Source organism: Oncorhynchus mykiss, chromosome 6, assembly GCF_013265735.2.
Source record: "Oncorhynchus mykiss isolate Arlee chromosome 6, USDA_OmykA_1.1, whole genome shotgun sequence".
Lineage (NCBI taxonomy): Eukaryota > Metazoa > Chordata > Actinopteri > Salmoniformes > Salmonidae > Oncorhynchus > Oncorhynchus mykiss.
Genome location: NC_048570.1, coordinates 58,514,471 through 58,536,341, shown reverse-complemented (window position 1 = coordinate 58,536,341; position 21,871 = coordinate 58,514,471). Strand labels below are relative to the sequence as shown.

Here is a 21,871-nt window from a genome sequence, read left to right as displayed (position 1 = left end):
ACGTACGGATAGCCAGGGGCACACTCAGTACAATTTTCATAAGGAATGTAGTTTAGTAAAAGTTGTCAGCAATATAAATAGTTAAGTACAGCACAGATAACCCCAATAAACTACTTATGTAGTACTTTAAAGTATTTTTACTTAAAGTACTCTACAACACTGCCAATCAGGCCATTATGGTAGAGTGGCCAGAAGGATGCCACTCCTTAGTAAAAGGCAGATGACAGCCCGCTTGGAATTTGACAAAAGGCACCTAAAGACTCTCTGATGAAACCAAGATTGACTTCTTTGGTCTGAATGCCAAGAGTCATTTCTGGTGGAACTGGCTCCATCCCTACGGTGACGCATGGTGGTGGCAGCATCATGCTGTGGGGATGTTTTTCAGTGTTAGGACAGGGAGAATAGTCAGGAGAGGGAAAGATGAATGGAGCAAAGTACAGAGAGATCTTGATGAAAACCTGCTCCAGAGCACTCAGGATCTCAGACTGGGGCGAAGGTTCACCTTCCAACAGGACAATGACCCTAAGCACACAGCCAAGACATTGCAGGAGTGGCTTTGGGACAAGTCTCTGAATGTCCTTGAGTGGCCCAGCCAGAGCCTGGACTTGAACCCAAATGAACATATCTGGAGAGACATGAAAATAGCTGTTCAGCAACGCTCCCCATTCAAGGGGTCTAAATATTTTCAGAATGCACTGTAACGTTAGCTGCCCAAAAGTAATTGTCTGCATCCAGACTGATTAGCTAGCCAGCTAACTAGCTAACTCAGAAACATTTAGGCAACAAGTAAAATATATAGTAACTGAACCACTATAATAGCCTGAGTAATAATACGCTTGCTGACTAGCTACAACCATGTTAAGTTAACTCAGACAGGGAATAGGCCAAGCTAGCTTAGTCAAATCTAGACGTAACTAACTGGTCTAATGTTAGGCTAAATTATTTAGCTACCTACCTGGTGTGAAAGAATGCACCACACAGTAATGTTACGCTTACAGAAGACAAGCTTGCTACAGCTACTGACATAGCCAGCTAGGCAAACTTCAACAAAAACCTAACATTTTTGCTACCACACGCAGCACAGGAAAATAGCTTGTTGGCTCAAGCTCAAGCTAGCAGGCATGGGGTTGTTTGCTTAAATTGTCTAAAATTGTCAACGACATATAGCTCTATTTAACCTGAATGGATAATTAGTAATGTTAGCTATGTTAGCCTATTTAGCTTTTTACTCACAGTTTTTGGTCAGCCACAACGCCTTGCCCATTGCAATTCCACTCAGAGCGGGCTGCGCTGTCTGGTAGGCTTCCTACACAGCTTCAACTATCCTCATTGAGCTTGCCAGATCACTTTGATCTTCTGGATTTGGTTGGAGAATTAACCCACCCAGTGGGTCAAATCTCAATCACCCAACATCAGTAACCCAGCATTAACAACCCAACCTTGCTCTTTGTAAGGAAAACAGCCCAATTAACGTTAAGTGACCCAACGCCTGCAACCGATCAACTGGGTTGACCCAACAACCCAATATGTTTGTGTCATATCTGACACACTTGCTTTAGCTGCAATATCCAGAACCATGTATTTAGAGAGTTGTGATTGAGGTTTCTGTATAATGATACATTTACATGACACTGCAACATTCTATGGCTGTTTAATTGTAAATTAGGTTTCTCTAAATATTTTTTCCACACTTCGGAACATAATCAGATATGTATTATAATTTAACCAGGGGGGTTTAGGGCTGGAATCAATCTGTATCGCCGAAATAGGCTATGACAGATATTCATGGACAATACCAATTGAATCCAGCCCTGAATCTAGGTTTTACAGTTGGATTCAATCCATAACGCTGAAGTATTGCGGTAGATCCGGGTTCACGTTTTAAGGTGATATCCGATTGAGCCGACATTTGTAGCGTTTATCGTGAAATTAAACAACCTATAAACTGATATCTATTGGCTGTCGGCTGCAAACGACAGCAGGCTGTCACTCCAACAATAGGAATTAAACCATCCTTGACAGGCAAATTAATTCAGACAGACTTTCAATGTCCTTAATTAGTCCTTAAATCCTTCCATAAAGTTTATATAATCTAACTGAAAAAGCTTCCCTTGATTTATCCAAAAAAAAAACGATTTAAACCCCAATTGGGATACTTTTTCTATTGCTCTGTTATTTGAAAAGGATATATAGCGTTTTGCCACAAAACATGATTATTTGTCTCACTGAAATAAAATAACCTTCAAATATACTGTGGTCCAAACAAAATCATGGCTGTCTTTTCACTAACCCATGTCATGGTAAAATTTTAAAAGAATATCATTCACAAAATAAATGTTTAATGTCAATTTACAAACATTAATGAAAATGAATATATTTTGGAATTAAACTCTTCATACATTAATATGTAAATTATCTAGACTTCTACTGTTATGAATGAAAAATAATGAAGAATGTGTTTCTATTCAGTGTAATTTGATTTGACCAACACCCAGAACTCTGTTCTCCTCTTACAGACTGCACCATCAACATCATGCCAAATTGTGAAAACTGCAAAAAAATGCCTCTAAAGAATTGTGTGGATCAATGGAATTTTATCTCTATGGACATGCAAGATCTAAGTCAGAACAGCACTTGTATGACTAAAAATAACATCACAACCATCATCAGTGAAATGTTTTTTCCAAGTGTGAAAATATGTGATTGTGAAGACATTGAAAAGACATTTAATAAGAATGACCTAACCTCTGTCGATGACTTGAACAGAAATTGTAAAGGAAAGGAAGAAACAGTATACCATTGCAAGAAGTTGCATTCCATGAAAAAGTAAGTCCACTTATTAGGATTGACATATTTTACTGTCGTTTGAGCTATGGCATTATTCGACTGACATCTCCCGAGTGGCGCAGCAGTCTAAGGCACTGCATCACAGTGCTTGAGGCGTCACTACAGACACCATGATTTTATTCCAGGCTGTATCCCAACTGGCCTTGATTGGGAGTCCCATAGGGAGGCGCAAAATTGTCCCAGCGTCGTCCGGGTTTGGCCGGTGTAGGCTGTCATTGTAAATAAGAATTTGTTCTTTAACTGACTTACCTCGTTAAATAAAAAAATGAAAGAGATATTTTCATGGAATCTTTTTTTGGCATGCTTTTTCTGAACTGTGATTCTTCATTTCATTACAACAGCACATTTCACAACATTACCAAGCAGGGACCTCAGAAAGTGTTCCTAGACGGCATCAAAGGTTCAGTGACATCACATCAGAAGAACAATTTGCTAAACTTTAGAATGGCTCTACCCTCCACCAATAATGTAAGCAACGAATGAGAGGGACGCAGAAAGCAAAATGGGGAGATAGTCAGTAATCACATGTATAACTCATTCTCCATCTCCACCAGGCCACATTGGAGAAGATGGATGACATTTGGTTAGAGATTCCTACTGAGGCCTTACGTGTTTTCCTGGGAGACACGGCAGAGGAAGTTAACCTGGGAGTATTTTGGTTTGAGCATCACAGCATGTTCCCGGTAAAACAACAGTAACAACCACAACATCTCAGAGATTACTAATGAAACAGTCCTGCACTCATAACATACATTTACCCAACAATCATTTGTATCTCTGTCATCTATGTAAAGTTACAGTACAAGGCAAACTTCTGCCTGCTCTCCCACTTCTTCATTCATTGTCATTCTACTAGGCGAGCTACCAGTCACACCATGCTCAAAATGCACTGCAATACACCCTGTGTACACAACTTCAGATAAAAGAAAACAAGTTAACTTTGAAATATGTTGTTGCTTGTTGGTGGGACTCAAACATCATGGAGAATTGTCCTCACTGACATTTTTTATTAACTTGTATCTTTAGAGAGAATGTATATCCTCTCTTCTGATCCCTACTAGGTGGAGGAGAACAACACTGAGCTCCTAAACAGTCGAGTGGTATCCGTCGATGTGGGAGAGGACATCTCAGGCCTCAGTAACTATTTTAAGATCACGTTCCTCTTCCAGAATGCATCAGTGGTTAGTGAGCAGTGCATATCTACATCACACTCTTTAAAAAATATATTTATTATATTTTTGTTCTGTCACCTGTCGGCAATCTATCAATTGCTTTACATCTCCAATAATTCATGTTTATGATATGGTGTGGATTGGAATAGGAGAAGGGTCTAATCAGGTTCTATTCTCTCTGATAGGAAAACAAATCACTAGCATGTGTGTTCTGGGATCTTGAAAATGGTAGTATTATTTATTAACTAAACAAAATAGTTGTATGATGCACTATATACAACTAAATAAAATGTTGAAAATGTTTTACTGTATCTCTTTGTTACACAGATACTGTTGCACATTGGAATTCCTCTGGATGTGTCACTGAGACAAAGGAAAATGAAACAGTGTGCTCTTGTAACCACCTTTCATTCTTCGCTGTACTTATGGTGAGAAATAACTTCTTAACCTAACTCTTAAAATATGTTGTGACCTCACTTTAACATTTGTTTGATCAATTGATTAAGGGCTTGATTCAAACTGTATTAGGGAAGATCTGGCGTATAGCACCACTGAGAGTTCAGTGCAATGTTCCCACGTTCGCGGAGACTGCATTCACGCTAAGTGACTTGTTTGTCCGCTCAATCGGAAATGACCTTTCATTTTAAATCGTGCTGTACCACAATACGGATTCATTTCAACCTAAAATGAAACACTCAACCAACGTGTGATCTAGCCACTGTGTGTTTTGTTGACGGCAGTCTCCGGTCAGTGGCTCCAGTGCCAGTCTGAGCTCCTCCTCTGTGTGGTTGCTGACGTTGTTGTCCAGGGTGGGCTGTGGAATATCCCTCTGTTTCCTGTGTCTGGCTCTCCTCATCCACCTCAGGTCAGATTATACTGCCAACTAATACTTACAGTATGTCCACAACATGCAAACAACGAGCCAATACACACAATGCCACTCAAACAGAACATCCTCATTGGAAAAACTCATTTTTCTATTCTAAGTACTCTTTTTACATCAGCAGTTGTCACGCAGTGCTTTTACAGAAACTTGACCCCAAAGAGGAAGCAGAAGGAACCTATAGAGGAAACTGCCTTAACAATGAGCTTTGCTATGTTGTTGATTTTGAAAATAGATTTCAATCTCTTCTTCCCCCAGAAGGGGAAAATCTGATGATTCCCTGTGCATCCACATCCACCTGTGTGTGGCGCTGCTGTGCCTCAACCTAACCTTCCTCATCAATGACAGCCTAGCCTCTCTTGGTGTCCATGGCCTGTGTGTTGCTACGGCAGCAGCCACCCACTACTCTCTGCTGTGCACCCTCACCTGGTTCTCCCTGGAGGGCTTCCACCTCTATCTGCTCATCATTCGGGTCTTCAACATCCACGTCAACAGATACCTCCTCAAACTGGGCCTGGTAGGATGGGGTGAGTGCACTAAGTCAATGGGGAGGACAAGTATGACTGGACTTTACCTGATCAATGAGAAGTGAAACTGTTTCACCAAGCTGCACATGGTATTGTCCATGTGGTATTGTCCATGGGATCTTTGTATCCTTCCAGCTTTCATCGCTTTAAGGAATCAACGATGTCTCTTGGTGTTTGACTCAATGGGCAACCACATCTCTTTCAGGAATACCTGGCATAGTAGTTACCATAATTGTTGCTTGTGGCAAATATGGAGAATACAGAATATACCAGCAAGACGGTGGTGCTATTCAAATGTAAGCTATATCATAATTTTGATAATGATGTGTTTTCAAATCACCAAAGACTCCCTTACTCTCTGTAAAACATTTACTGAATGTGTCCCTGTCTGTGTATGTATGTGACTCTCTCCGTCCATCCGTAGGTGCTGGCTGACTGACTCTGCTCTGACCACGGTGTCCTTCTCATACTTCGTGCTGACATTCGCGGTGAACATGCTGTGCTTTGGGTCTGTGACAGTGAAGGTGGTGAGGGCCCACCGTCAGAGTCCTGTCCTGAGGGAGAGGGGTATGAACAGGGGGACAGTACTCAGTCTGCTGGGTCTGGCCTGGCTCCTGGGGGTCTCCTGGGGGGTCCTGCTCTTCCAGTTTGGCCCCCTGAGGGAGACAGCCTTCTACATCTTCTGCACCATCAACTCTCTCCATGGTGAGATAAGATACAGCCCTTATTCTCATTCACATCAGGTACACACATGCACACATACATACACAGTAGGTCTGTGTACAGGAGCACAATCTCATGAAAAGTCAATGATAAAAATCTCATGGTAATTTAACTGCTGATAATAAAATAGTACATACACTACAGGTCAAAAGTTTTAGAACACCTACTCATTCAAGGGTTTTTCTATTCATTTTGACAATTTTCTACATTGTAGAATAATAGTGAAGACATCAAAACTATGAATTAACACATGTAGTAACCAAGAAAGTGTTAAACAAATCTAAATATATTTCATATTTGAGATTCTTCAAATAGCCACCCTTTGCCTTGATGACAGTTTTGCACACTCTTGGCATCATTTTCCATCATCTTCCAAGAGCAGCTCTTGTAATTCAGTAAAAATGTTTATTGCACCCTACAGGCCTCTTCCTCTTTCTACGCTATTGGGCTTTAACTCGGCCAGAGAAGGCATCTATCTCCATGGCAACCACTGTATCTTCTTGAACTGAGATGCATCCAGCTGAGAGGCCAGTCCCTTGACTAACACGGTTAAACCTTCTACTACTAATACCACTGCTTCAATTTTATTACATGAATACAATATTTAGTATGTTGGTTTATAACTTTCACTATAGGCAAACCTAGGTTTCCAGGTTTGCTCGTAAGCTTGCTGTGCTCATAATACTTTTTTTTACTTTTCAAAGTTGTTCTGTTTATTGCACTTTGTGTTCATATTGTTGTATTTTGTGACATATCTTCCATGCATATTCAGTTTTGATGTGTATAGTCCAAGGCAAACATCTATTAGGTTCAAATGATTTTCATCTCTGAAAATAATCAAATACGTTTGGATACCCGATCGATCACTCACCGTCGTACACGAGGGTAAGGTGATGTGGTCGACTGTGAATTGGTGCCTTTCTGTTTCTTTGACTGTTATCAAAACCCCTCTGAAAGATATGCCATTTTTTAGTCCATCTAACATTTTGGAGAATTTGAATTCCCTTTTGGTTTTTGCAGAATAGGTGTACAGCATATAACCTCCTAGCTTATGGGCTACCTGAGAGAACATTAGGCCTACAAGTAGATAGTACCTTAGGATAACACCATATTTGCAGGGATAGGAAATCAATGTTTAGAAATGAACATTTTTAGATTGTGTAAACCTTTTCTTTGTTTAAATAATAATTCCATAAGAATTTGAAAGGGGGAGATGCCTCAGAAGCCTCTCTGGGGTTTTCTACCTCTTCTGCACATGCTGTTTTTGTTCTCCTTTTACTTTGTGATCATATTGTTTTGTATTTTCTTGTGTGCCATTAAAAAAAAAAAAAAGGAAATACAGTATAGTCCCAAACATCGAAATCATTATGTGGAAATATACTGCTGCCTTTTGGAAGACGAGGTTCAGTGTGAAAAAAGTTCAGTGTGAACAGAATAAAAGAATGAAGAAACCCAACCTGAGCAAAGAGGAGCTACAATCTCTGAAAAAGCTACAGTCAGAACCAACCATTGCAATTCGACAGGCGAATTTCGTACACAATTGATTGTTTCTGAATTCAAAAGGTAATTGTCAGACCAACACTTCTACATGCCACTGCCCTCTGACCCCATTTCCACCTACAATGAACAGATCAAAGAGACATTGTTTGAAGGAGTCAATCATAACATCGTAGATGAAGAGCATTTTTGTATGTCCCACACACCTGCATCCCCCCTATACTACATGGTGCCTAAGCGACATTAGAATCTGGACGACCCTCCGGGAAGACACATTGTGTCAGGGATTTGGAGCAGAACTGAGAACATCTCACTTTGTCAACCATCACCTGAAACACGTTTTTTTCTTAACTCATAGACGGGTGACTGTAAAACTCTTGACTGACATTGATACCAGAATAGGTTTTCTTAGTCTTTTTTGACATTCAATCTTTGTACACAGTCATTCATGGTTAACTAGGAACAGAATTTAAGCTAATGTGTTAGTTTATTAACTCAACTTTTTAAAACTCTTGCTGAGTAAAATTACAAATTCATGTTTGGCTTTGAAAGGCAACACTGTAAAAAAGGCAAATTAAAGGTGAAGTTATTTTTCTTTCAACCAAAGTTTATATTGTAAATGGAGTGTTATAGAAGGAAAGGGTCCAGACAATTTTTTTTTGAGATTTCACTTGTTTTTGAGAAACGTAGGGACAGATATGCAATAGGCTAACTAGCAATCATACCACACATGAAACCATTAAAATCTGCCGAATTTTCAATATAAATCCTGAAGATAGAGGAATAGCTGATAGGCAGCGGAGAGGCCATGTGCGTCATTACGTAAGAACAGTAAAGACACGCAGCTCAAAAGGCTCCCCTATTAATCTTGTTTAGGGATAATACAAATATCCTAAAACATTACATTTGGATAAGTTGTGGGTCTACTCTGGACATTATAGAAAGGGACTGTAGCAGGCCAGTGTGTATTTTTACATCCTGAATTCAAAATGTATTATGTATTAAATATGAACATTCACCCAACTACACACAATACCAAATAATGACAGAGTAAAAAATATGTTTTTAGAACATTTTGCAAATGTTTTAAATTAAATACAGAAATATCTAATTTACACAGGTGTGCAACATTGCTAAACAATCTAATTCTAGCAGTCTCTAAGGAACAAATGGCCACAGTCATCTAGCTACAGTACGTAAGAGATTAATATGTTTATTTGATTGATAAGACTGAACTAGATCAAAGGTAATTCAATAATCAAGATTGTGTTGTACCTTTTAACCAATAGCCTAACAAATGAACAACTCTCAACCCTCCTGTGTTCCGGTCGAATTGGATTCATTTGCAAGTTTTCTCTCTGAAAAATGTAGCTAATTTAATCTGATTGTCATAAATTTCCAGGACTTTGTCCACGCAGGGCATCTGAACACACAAAATACATTTAGATGATTTTCATAACATTTTGGGTGTTTTTTTATCTTTTGTACACCTGTGGTGTTCCTGGTCAAAAATGACGGGTCATTAGAAATGAATGGGTGAGACTACAATTAGTGTATAAAATTGAGTTCAGGCACATGCCCATTCATCAGATGGACACACTTCCTCTCCCAGACCCCCACATGCAATTGTGTTTGAGCGCGCGCACACACACACACACACACACACACCTCACCTTTCCCCAGTAGAATCTTTCCCCCACAGGAACCACACCTGTTGGCATTCTCACAAACAATCACAACATTGTTTCAATAATATATAGAGGTGTATATATATAGGTATATAAATCCTTTTTGAGGTCTTGCTCACAATTCATTCTGTGGCGTCACAATGACCAAATGATATACTCTATGTGAGGCTCTTGATCATATCTTTGATCATGACACTGGTGAGGAGGAGAGAGTCTTTGTTAAACTTTGACACAAAGCAGTCTGTGATAAATAGCACAATATGTTTCATCTGAGTATTTGTTATAGTCAAAATAATCCCCACATTATGCTTTTTTTTACTGAAAAACTAGTTGTATGAGCTCAGGTCAATGAGGCCAACAGGCCATAAATGGCAAATTAGAAGTTCACAAGAACTTTAGTTGATAAAAAGATCTAACACAACATTGGGTGATAAATATATGCATTATTATGAATTTATAATCAGCTATAATGGGGGCGGTCAGTTTGGACCGGGAACACACAATGAATTAACATGAAACAAACACAACAGGAGGGTTAAGACATCCTCTATTTCAAATTTCAGTCAGACCACCCAGCCAGCCCGAGCCTCCTGCACGCCCGACCCACACCAGTCTAGTCAATAACTAAACTCTTGCCCCAACACAATTTCATTCCCACCTCTTTTTCCCCCAAGGAAAGTTTTGGAAACAAAAGTAAAAAAAATGATTAAATTAACTATTTTTGTCATAAGGTATTCCACATAAGGCATTCAGACCTTATGAAAGTTTCCCAGTATACCTTAATTTTGGAATAAAACAAATCCAGTGATACCTAACTTGACATTCCTGCCATCCATTGTGACATTGTGGGAGGATAAGCAACCTTCCAATTATTGGCAATGCATTTCTAGGCAGCTATAAATGCTAGTTTACACAGTTTCTTCTGATAACAGTCTCCAGTATCAACATTTAAGTACAAATGAAAGGGAGAAGGGAGAATCTGTAGACATGCTGAGATAAAAGAACATCCTCCTTGCCAGAATTCAGCCAGCCTTCAGCCAGCCTTCAGCCAGCCTTCACAAGACCATAACATATACAAATAGAGGGAGCTCAAAAAGTATTGGGACAGAGAACATTTTTGTTGTTTTGGCTCTACTCCAGCACTTTTGAAATTATACAATCACCATGAGGTTAATGTGCAGACTGTCAGCTTTAATATGAGGCTATTTTCATCTGTATCGGGGTTTAGAAATTGCAGCACTTTTGTACATAGTCCTCTTATTTCAGGGGACCAACAATATTGGGAAATTCACTTATACACTACATGACCAAAAGTATGTGGACACCTGCTCATCGAATATTTCATTTCAAAATCATGGGTATTAATATGGAGTTGGTTGCCCCTTTGCTGCTATAACAGCCTCCACTCTTCTGAGAAGGCTTTCCACTAGATGTTGGAAACATTGCTGCAGGGACTTGTTTCCATTCAGCCACCAGAATATTAGTGAGGTTGAGCACTGATGTTGGGCGAATAGGCCTGGCTCGCATTTGGAGTTCCAAATCATCCCAAAAGTGTTTGATGATGTTGAGATCAGGGCTCTGTACAGGCCACTCAAGTTCTTCCACACCAATCTCAACAAACCATTTCTATATGGACATCACTTTGTGCACAGGGGCATTGTCATGCTGGAACAGGAAAGGGCCTTCCCCAAACGTTTGCCACAAAGTCGGAAGCACAGATTTATCAAGAATGTCATTGTATTCTGTAGAGTTAAGCTTTCCCTTCACTGGAATTAAGTGGCCTGGCCCAAACCATGAATAACAGCCCCAGACAATTATTCCTCCTCCACCAAACTTTACAGTTGGCACTATGCATTCGGGCAGGTAGCGTTCTCCAGGCATCCGCCAAACTCTGATTCGTCCGTCGGACTGCCAGATGGTGAAGCGTGATTCATCACTCCAGTGAACACGTTTCAATTGCTCCAGAGTCCAATGGAGGCAAACTTTACACCACTCCTGGCGACGCTTGTCATTGCTCATGGTTGTCTTAGGCTTGTGTGTGGCTGCTTGGCCATGGAAACCCATTTCATGAAGCTCCTGACAAACAGTTATTGAGCTGATGGTGCTTCCAGAGGCAGTTTGGAACACAGGAGTGAGTGTTGCAACCGAGCACTGCACTCGACTGTCCCGTTCTGTGAGCTTCCGTGAACTACCACTTCGCAGCTGAGCCGTTGTTGCTCCTAGACGTTTCCACTTCACAATAACAGCTCTAGCAGGGTAGAAATTTGACGAACTCGTTGGAAAGGTGGCGTCCTATGACGGTGCCACTTTGAAAGGAACTGAGCTTTTCAGTAAGGTCATTCTATGCCAATGTTTATCTATGGAGATTACATGGCTGTGTGCTCGATTTTATACAACTGTCAGAAACGCGTGTGGCTGAAATAGCCGATTCATTTGAAGGGGTATCCACATACTTTTATATATATAGTGTACCTTAAACCGTTGAAAGCTGAAGAGATCCATAGACCCCTCCAGCTCAGTACCGTAACTACGCTTAAAAAACCCATAAACGTAACTTCCAAATTGTTGGTCCCATGTTTTATGAGCTGAAATAAAACTCCTAGACATTTTACATTGGCAGAAAATGCTTATTTCTGTTCGTGAGCATTTCTCTTTTGCTAAAATAATCCATCCACGTGATACCTGTGGCATATCAACAAGCTGATTAAACAGCATGATCAATACACAGGTGCACCTTGTGCTGGGGACAATAAAAGGCCACTTTAAAACGTGTAGTGTGTTCATTTCTCTACCATAAGACGCCTCCAATGTTGTGTTAGAGAATTTGGCAGTACATCCCAACCGGCCTCACAACCGCAGACCACGTGTAACCACGCCAGCCTAGGAACTCCACATCTGGCTTCTTCACCTGAAGGATCATCTGAGACCATCCACCCGGACAGCTGATAAAACTGAGGAGTACTTCTATGTCACGCCCTGGCCATAGAGAGGTTTTTCATTCTCTATTTTGGTTAGGCCAGGGTGTGATTAGGGAGGGCATTCTATGTTTTCTATTTCTTTGTTTTTGGCTGCGTGTGGCTCCCAATCAGAGGCAGTTGTCTATCGTTGTCTCTGATTGGAAATCATACTTAGGCAGCCTTTTTCCCACCTGTGTTTTGTTGGTAGTTTTCTGTTTCGTGTCATTACCTGACAGAACTGTGCACTTTCGTTTTTTCACTTTGTTATTTTGTTCGTGTTTTTTGGTAAATAAATAATCATGAACACTTTCGCGGCCAAAAACAAACACTTGATCCACTCCTTCCGACGACAGGCGTTACATTCCATCTGTAATAAAGCCCTTTTGCAGGGAAAAACTATTTCTGATTGGCCCCTGCCCAGTCATGTGAAATCCATAGATTTGCCTAATTTACTTTATTTCAATTGACTGATTTCCTTATATGAACTGTAACGCAGTATATTTTTGTATAAGCACTGCACATGATGTTTGAGTCGCAAACAACAAACCATTACATTTCTCAGTAAACGTATTCTCTTTTATCTGAAGTTGTGTCCACATGTTGTGTTGTGCTGTCTTTTGAGCATAGTGTGACTGGTAGCTAGCCTATTATCAGATCTGCCCTTTAGCAATCTTCTCTGTTGTGTTTGTTGTCATGGCAAACATAGTCTGACAATTAATGAATAAAGACGTGGGAGAGCAGCCCAAAGTTTGCATTATAACTTAACATAGATGACAGAGATAGGGGTCTTTCCAGGGAACTGTCAACATGGAGAAAATGCCCTTCAAACAAATCGAGCCACTTTCCATGGCAGGCTGTCACAGTGCAGTTTGTCTACAGGCCAGGCATGTGAAAGTACCCAATTGTCATATTTGAGTAAAAGTAAAAATACCTTAATGACTCAAGTCAAAGTACAAATCAGCCAGTAAAATACTAATTGAGTTTAAATCAAAATGTATTTGGTTCTAAATATACACAACTATCAAAAGTAAAAGTAGAAATCATTTCAAATTACTTATATTAAGCAAAGCAGGCGGCACCATTTTCTTTTTTTCAGCCAAGGGCTCAATCCATCACTCAGACATAATTTACAAACAAAGCATGTGTGCTTAGTGAGTCCGCCAGATCAGAGGCAGCCGGAATGACCAGAGATGTTCTCTTGATAATTGTGTGAATTAGAGAATTTTCCTGTCCTGCGAAGCATCCAAAATGTAATGGGTACTTTTGGGTGTTAGGGAAAATGTAAGGAGTAAAAAATACATTATTTTCTTTGGAATGTAGTGGAGTTAAATAAAAGTTGTCAAAAACATAAATAGTCAAAGTACATATACCTCAAAAAACTACTTAAGCAGTACTTAAAAGTATTTTTACTTAAGTACTTTAAACCACTGCAAAATAGACAAACTATGATCAAGAATATCCTACCAATGGCCGTTAAAGACTGCAACACTGAAGCATGCATGAGAGCATCAGCTGTTCCGGACGACTGTGTGATCACGCTCTCTGTAGCCAATGTGATTAAGACCTTTAAACAGGTCATTATTCACAGGGCCAGATGGATTACCAGGATGTGTACCCCCAGCATGCGTGGACCAGCTGGCAAGTATCTTCATTGACATTTTCAACCTCTCCCTGACAGAGTCTGTAATACCAACATGTTTCAAGCAGACCACCATAGTCTCTGTGCCCAAGAACACTAAGGTAACCTGCCTAAATTGCTTGACATCATGGGAAAATCAAAAGAATCAGCCAAGACCTCAGAAAAAAAATTGTAGACCTCCACAAGTCTGGTTCATGCTTGGGAGCAATTTCCAAACGCCTGAAGGTACCACGTTAATCTGTACAACCAATAGTACGCAAGTATAAACACCATGGGACCACGCAGCCATCATACCGCTCAGGAAGGAGATGCAATTCTGTCTCCTAGAGATGAACGTACTTTGAGGCGAAAAGTGCAAATCAATCTGTTGTGGTCTGGGTGTAGCTGGTGCAAAGGAGTCAGGCGCAGGACAGCAGAGATGAGTAACACAAGTAACTTTACTCAAATATTCCAATAACATGTCGTAATACTGAGCCCACAATAATGGACTGAACATACATAAAACAATCACGCACAAAAACCATGGTGAAAACAGAGGGTTAAATAATGAACAAGTTATTGGGGAATTGAAACCAGGTGTGTAAAACAAAGACAAAACAAATGGGAAATGAAAAGTGAATCGGCGATGGCTAGAAGGCAGGTGACGTCAACCGCTGAACGCCGTCTGAACAAGGAGAGGGACCGACTTCGGCGGAAGTCGTGACACAATCCCAAAACAACAGCAAAGGACCTTGTGAAGATGCTGGAGGAAACAGGTACAAAAGTATCTATATCCACAGCAAAACTAGTCCTATATCAGCATAACCTGAAAGGCCGCTCAACAAGGAAGAAGCCACTGCTCCAAAACCGCCATATAAAAGCCAGACTATGGTTTGCAACTGCTCATGGGGACAAAGATCGTAGTTTTTGGAGAAATGTCCTCTGGTCTGATGAAACAAAAAAATAACTGTTTGTCCATAATGACCATCGTTATGTTTGGAGGAAAAAAAGAACACCATCCCAACCTTGAAGCACGAGGGTGGCAGCATCATGTTGTGGGGGTGCTTTGCTGCAGGAGGGACTGGTGCACTTCACAAAATAGATGGCATCATGAGGCAGGAAATTATGTGGATATATTGAAGCAACTTCTCAAGACATCAGTCAGGAAGTTAAAGCTTGGTCGCAAATGGGTCTTCCAAATGGACAAGGACCCCAAGCATATCTCCAAAGTTGTGGCAAAATGGCTTAAGGACAACAAAGTCAAGGTATTGGAGTGGCCATCACAAAGCCCGGACCTCAATCCTACAGAAAATGTGTGGGCAGAACTGGAAAAGCGCGTACGAGCAAGGAGGCCTACAAACCTGACTCAGTTACACCAGCTCTGTCAGGAGGAATGGGCCAAAATTATTGTGGGAAGCTTGTGGAAGGCTACCCAAAATGTTTGACCCAAGTTAAATAATTTAAAGGCAATGCCTCCAAATACTAATTGAGTGTATGTAAACATCTGACCCACTGGGAATGTGATGAAATAAATAAAAGCTGAAATAAATCATTCTCTCTACTATTATTCTGACATTTCACATTCTTAAAATAAAGTGGTGATCCTAACTGACCTAAAACAGGGAATATTTTCTAGCATTAAATGTCAGGAATTGGGAAAAACTGAGTTTTTAAATGTACACTGCTCAAAACAATAAAGGGAACACTTAAACAACACAATGTAACTCCAAGTCAATCACACTTCTGTGAAATCAAACTGTCCACTTAGGAAACAACACTGATTGACAATAAATTTCACATGCTGTTGTGCAAACGGAATAGACAACAGGTGGAGATTATAGGCAATTAGCAAGACACCCCCAATAAAGGAGTGGTTCTGCAGGTGATAACCACAGACCACTTCTCAGTTCCTATGCTTCCTGGCTGATGTTTTGGTCACTTTTGAATGCTAGCGGTGCTTTCACTCTAGTGGTAGCATGAGACGGAGTCTACAACCCACACAAGCGGCTCATGTAGTGCAGCTCATCCAGGATGGCACATCAATGCGAGCTGTGGCAAGAAGGTTTGCTGTGTCTGTCAGCGTAGGGTCCAGAGCATGGAGGCTCTACCAGGAGACTGGCCAGTACATCAGGAGACGTGGAGGAGGCCGTAGGAGGGCAACAACCCAGCAGCAGGACCGCTACCTCCGCCTTTGTGCAAGGAGGAGCAAGAGGAGCACTGCCAGAGCCCTGCAAAATGACCTCCAGCAGGCCACAAATGTGCATGTGTATGCTCAAACGGTCAGAAACAGACTCCATGAGGGTGATATGAGGGCCCGACGTCCACAGGTGGGGGTTGTGCTTACAGCCCAACACCGGGCAGGACGTTTGGCATTTGCCAGAGAACACCAAGATTGGCAAATTCGCCACTGGCGCCCTGTGCTCTTCACAGATGAAAGCAGGTTCACACTGAGCACATGTGACAGACGTAACAGTCTTGAGACGCCGTGGAGAACGTTCTGCAGCCTGCAACATCCTCCAGCATGACCGGTTTGGCGGTGGGTCAGTCATGGTGTGGGGTGGCATTTCTTTGGGGAGCCGCACAGCCCTCCATGTGCTCGCCAGAGGTAGCCTGACTGCCATTAGGTACCGAGATGAGATCCTCAGACCCCTTGTGAGACCATATGCTGGTGTGGTTGGCCCTGGGTTCCTCCTAATGCAAGACAATGCTAGACCTCATGTGGCTGGAGTGTGTCAGCAGTTCCTGCAAGAGGAAGGCATTGATGCTATGGACTGGCCCACCCGTTCCCCAGACCTGAATCCAATTGAGCACATCTGGGACATCATGTCTCGCTCCATCCACCAACTCCACATTGCAACACAGACTGTCCAGGAGTTGGCGGATGCTTTAGTCCAGGTCTGGGAGGAGATCCCTCAGGAGACCATCCGCCACCTCATCAGGAGCATGCCCAGGCGTTGTAGGGAGGTCATACAGGCACGTGGAGGCCACACACACTACTGAGCCTCATTTTTACTTGTTTTAAGGACATTACATCAAAGTTGGATCAGCCTGTAGTGTGGTTTTCCACTTTAATTTTGAGTGTGACTCCAAATCCAGACCACCATCGGTTGATAAATTTGATTTCCATTGATAGTTTTTGTGTGATGTTTTTGTCAGCACATGCAACTATGCACAGAAAAAAATATTTATTAAGAATATTTCATTCATTCAGATCTAGGATGTGTTATTTTAGTGTTCCCTTTATTTTTTTGAGCAGTGTATTTGGCTAAGTTGTATGTAAACCTCCAACTTCAACTGTATGTGAGAATGCTATTCATTGACCACAGCTCAGCGTTCAACATCATAGTGCCCTCAAAGCTCATCACTAAGCTAAGGACCCTGGGACTAAACACCTCCCTCTGCAACTGGATCCTGGCAGGCATAAGCTGTACTTTACATGGACCAAAACGGATGTATAAAACAATCTTAAAATTATCTTCTTTGGTTTAGATACAAGCAATATGAAACCCATAACACAATAAATTAATTTGACTTTGTGAAAATCTGTTTTTTGGACAACTTGCTTAGGGGAGAGTGGGGTAGGTCAGTTGAGCCAGCCATGTTTCAAGGAAAACATACATAAAATGTATCATGTGACCAAATATTTAGGAAGAAGTCAATACTTCATGTGAAGGGAAAAAAAAACATAGAAAAGGTGAGCCAAAGCCAAGTTACAGTACCATTTCATAAACTCTTCCAACTGCCAATCAACTTCTGTCTGAACCCTACATCGCAACCACTGACAAAGCACATGGCGGCAATCCTTACACCGTAGAGCAGCTGGAGAGTGTAGTTTCATCACTAGCACATTCTGAGTTCGATTTATATCCATTCATCTAAAATAATTAATTGATTTTAAACCAGAAAACAATTTGTTTTTAAAGATGGACAATATTCATATGATATGAAAGGCAGGTTCCTATTGAGTTCAGGAAGCCAAGCTAGAGCTCTGTGAGACATTCACAACGATGGGGGCAGATGTTTTCATCAAGAGAGACCTTTAGAAAATACAGTGGGGCAAAAAAGTATTTAGTCAGCCACCAATTGTGTAAGTTCTCCCACTTAAAAAGATGAGAGAGGCCTGTAATTTTCATCATAGGCACACTTCAACTATGACAGACTAAATGTGAAAAAAATCCAGAAAATCACATTGTAGGACTTTTAATGAATTTATTTGCAAATTATGGTGGAAAATAAGTATTTGGTCACCTACAAACAAGCAAGATTTCTGGCTCTCACAGACCTTCTTTAAGAGGCTCCTCTGTCCTCCACTCGTTACCTGTATTAATGGCACCTGTTTGATCTTGTTATCAGTATAAAAGACACCTGTCCACAACCTCAAACAGTCACACTCCAAACTCCACTATGGCCAAGACCAAAGAGCTGTCAAAGGACACCAGAAACAAAATTGTAGACCTGCACCCGGCTGGGAAGACTGAATCTGCAATAGGTAAGCAGCTTGGTTTGAAGAAATCATCTATGGGAGCAATTATTAGGAAATGGAAGACATACAAGACCACTGATAATCTCCCTTGATCTGGGGCTCCACGCAAGATCTTACCCCGTGGGGTCAAAATGATCACAAGAACGGTGAGCAAAAATCCCAGAACCACACGGGGGCACCTAGTGAATGACCTGCAGAGAGCTGGGACCAAAGTAACAAACGCCTACCATCAGTAACACACTACGCCGCCAGGGACTCAAATCCTGCAGTGCCAGACATGTCCCCCTGCTTAAGCCAGTACATGTCCAGGCCCATCTGAAGTTTGCTAGAGAGCATTTGGATGATCCAGAAGAAGATTGGGAGAATGTCATATGGTCAGATGAAACCAAAATAGAACGTTTTGGTAAAAACTCAACTCGTCGTGTTTGGAGGACAAAGAATGCTGAGTTGCATCCAAAGAACATCATACCTACTGTGAAGCATGGGGGTGGTAACATCATGCTTTGGGGCTGTTTTTCTGCAAAAGGACCAGGACGACTGATCCGTGTAAAGGAAAGAATGAATGGGGCCATGTATCGTGAGATTTTGAGTGAAAACCTTCCATCAGCAAGGGCATTGAAGATGAAACGTGGCTGGGTCTTTCAGCATGACAATGATCCTAAACACACCGCCCGGGCAACGAAGGAGTGGCTTCGTAAGAAGCATTTCAAGGTCCTGGAGTGGCCTAGCCAGTCTCCAGATCTCAACCCCATAGAAAATCTTTGGAGGGAGTTGAAAGTCCGTGTTGCCTAGTAACAGCACCAAAACATCACTGCTCTAGAGAAGATCTGCATGGAGGAATGGGCCAAAATACCAGCAACAGTGTGTAAAAACCTTGTGAAGACTTACAGAAAACGTTTGACCTCTGTCATTGCCAACAAAGAGTATATAACAAAGTATTGAGATAAACTTTTGTTATTGACCAAATACTTATTTTCCACCATAATTTGCAAATAAATGTATTAAAAATCCTACAATGTGATTTTCTGGATTTTTTTTCCTCATTTTGTCTGTCATAGTTGAAGTGTACCTATGATGAAAATTACAGGCCTCTCTCATCTTTTTAAGTGGGAGAACTTGCACAAATGGTGGCTGACTAAATACTTTTTTGCCCCACTGTATGCACATTTTCTCTACCACTAAGCATACAACATGTATTTTACATTTATAAGGAAGGTGAAATCTTATAGTTAGTCGTTTTATAATTTGATTATACTATATTTAGAAAGCATACAAGTAATTTCAAGCCTTGTTCATATTTTTGTTGAATAGGAAATACATCATAAAATATGTCATATTTTTAGCCTATTTGTACTGTGCAGTTGAGGATGTGTCCTCAAAAGTTACTACACCTCAGCAATTTATAACTATTTTTACCAGAAATTTGATATTTTAACCTTTCTTGAAGTATGCTACATTATTTGTTATTGTTTATGGCCCTCATGATAATGAATACGTTTTAGGGATTACGTAGATTACATTGAACTGATTTTAAGCCGCAGACTCTGGCTAACCACTCGTTTTTTTTTTGTTTTAATTAAAATGTCAAGCAATGGTGTACTTTTGACAGCTAAAATATGGCAACATATGGCATAATTAAAACATCCAGCCATGGCGTAATTATGTTACCGCAGTCACACCACAGGTTGCAGATTTATTTGGAGATTGGGTTGAAAACGTGATATGCCAATTTCTTTAACCAAGCACTGTTGGGCTATGTCAGTGGTCACCAACCTTTTTTGAGTTGAGACCACTGAGTCAAAATGCAAGCCGAGATCTGCAGTAAATGTTTTATGCTTGACTTAAAAAAATGTAAGCCTATACAACATTAACCTATTAAAAACACTACTGTAGTAATGAGGTTTGTGCAGTAGGCTATAGGCCCAAAACATTATCAAAGCAGATTGGCTTTTCTTGAATTGACCTGCCAATGCATTGTTGTTCTTCTCAGCCTAGTTAGAAATATATATATTTAAACATTTGAGCAGTGGTGTAAAGTACTTAAGTAAAAATACTTGAAAGTACTACTTAAGTAGTTTTTCTGGGTATCTTTTCCAATTTATATTTTTCACAACTTTTACTTTTACTTCTCCATTACTAAAGACAATATTGTACCTTTTACTCCATACATTTTCCCTGACAACCCAAAGTACTCATTACACTTTGAATGTTTAGCAGAAAAGGAAAATTAGTACCTCGGGGACAAAGACATAACAAGATTTTAGGTGACAGCCAAAATGGATAAACGTTGGAGAGACTACTTTCATTTCAATATGTAGCTTCCTGCACGCACACTGGTGGTGGGAGACTGGTGGTGGGGTTTTTTGTATCTGGGCGGTGGGGGACAAAGACAATGTTAACCCAGTTTTGGTGGAGAGTCAAAATGGATAGCCTAAGCTTGGATGAACAATTGAGACACTCCATTCATTTAAAAAAATGTATCTAGCTATACATTACATTCGTAAAGTATTCAGACCCCTTCCCCTTTTCCACATTTTGTAACGTTACAGCCTTATTCTCAAATAGATTAAATAACAAATATTCCTCAAATCTATACACACTACCCCATAATGACAAAGCGGCAGCGTAGCCTAGTGGTTAGAGCGTTGGACTAGTAAACGGAAGGTTGCAAGTTCAAATCCCCGAGCTGACAAGATACAAATCTGTCATTCTGAACAGGCAGTTAACCCACTGTTCCTAGGCTGTCATTGAAAATAAGAATTTGTTCTTAACTTACTTGCCTAGGTTCAAAAAAAAGGTTTAGAGACATTTTTGTAAATGTAAAACTGAAATATTAAGGATTTAGTCCCTTTGCTATGACACTCAAAATTGAGCTCAAGTGCATCCTGTTTCCATTGCTCATCATCGATATGTTTCTACAACCTGATTGGAGTCCACCTGTGGTAAATTCAATTGATTGGACATGATTTGGAAAGGCACACAGCTGTCTTTTTAAGGTCCCAAAGTTGACCGTATATGTCAGAGCAAAAAGCAAGCCATGAAGTCGAAGAAATTGTCAGTAGAGTTCCAAGACAGGATTGTGTCAAGTCACAGATCTGAGGAAGGGTACCAAAACATTTCTGCAGCATTGAAGGTCCCCAAGAACACAGTAGCCTCCATCATTCTTAAATGAAAGAAGATTGGAACCACAAAAACTCTTCCCAGAGCTGGCCACCCTACGGTGAAGCATGGTGGTGGCAGCATCATGCTGTGGGGATGTTTTTCAGTGGTAGGGACTGGGAGACTAGTCAGGAGAGGGAAAGATGAATGGAGCAAAGTACAGAGAGATCTTGATGAAAACCTGCTCCAGAGCACTCAGGATCTCAGACTGGGGCGAAGGTTCACCTTCCAACAGGACAATGACCCTAAGCACACAGCCAAGACATTGCAGGAGTGGCTTCGGGACAAGTCTCTGAATGTCCTTGAGTGGCCCAGCC

At 40.8% G+C, this 21,871-nt stretch overlaps 1 protein-coding gene across 4 annotated transcripts in view; it reads left to right on the top strand.

Annotated features, from left to right (window-relative positions):
• LOC110526242 (adhesion G protein-coupled receptor G3) overlaps window positions 1-8,457 on the top strand; it is a 28,953-nt gene extending 20,496 nt beyond the window's left edge. For all 4 annotated transcript variants that reach the window (XM_021607042.2, XM_021607040.2, XM_021607041.2 and 1 more), the window contains 11 exons: window positions 2,517-2,826; window positions 3,189-3,315; window positions 3,402-3,530; window positions 3,909-4,028; window positions 4,205-4,247; window positions 4,347-4,447; window positions 4,760-4,884; window positions 5,161-5,429; window positions 5,635-5,725; window positions 5,854-6,134; window positions 6,574-8,457. In XM_021607042.2, the coding sequence (XP_021462717.2) occupies window positions 2,517-2,826; window positions 3,189-3,315; window positions 3,402-3,530; window positions 3,909-4,028; window positions 4,205-4,247; window positions 4,347-4,447; window positions 4,760-4,884; window positions 5,161-5,429; window positions 5,635-5,725; window positions 5,854-6,134; window positions 6,574-6,656 (1,679 nt within the window). In that variant the 3' untranslated portion in view covers window positions 6,657-8,457. The remainder of the gene's footprint in view (window positions 1-2,516; window positions 2,827-3,188; window positions 3,316-3,401; window positions 3,531-3,908; window positions 4,029-4,204; window positions 4,248-4,346; window positions 4,448-4,759; window positions 4,885-5,160; window positions 5,430-5,634; window positions 5,726-5,853; window positions 6,135-6,573) is intronic.
• The last annotated feature ends 13,414 nt before the right edge of the window (window positions 8,458-21,871 follow it).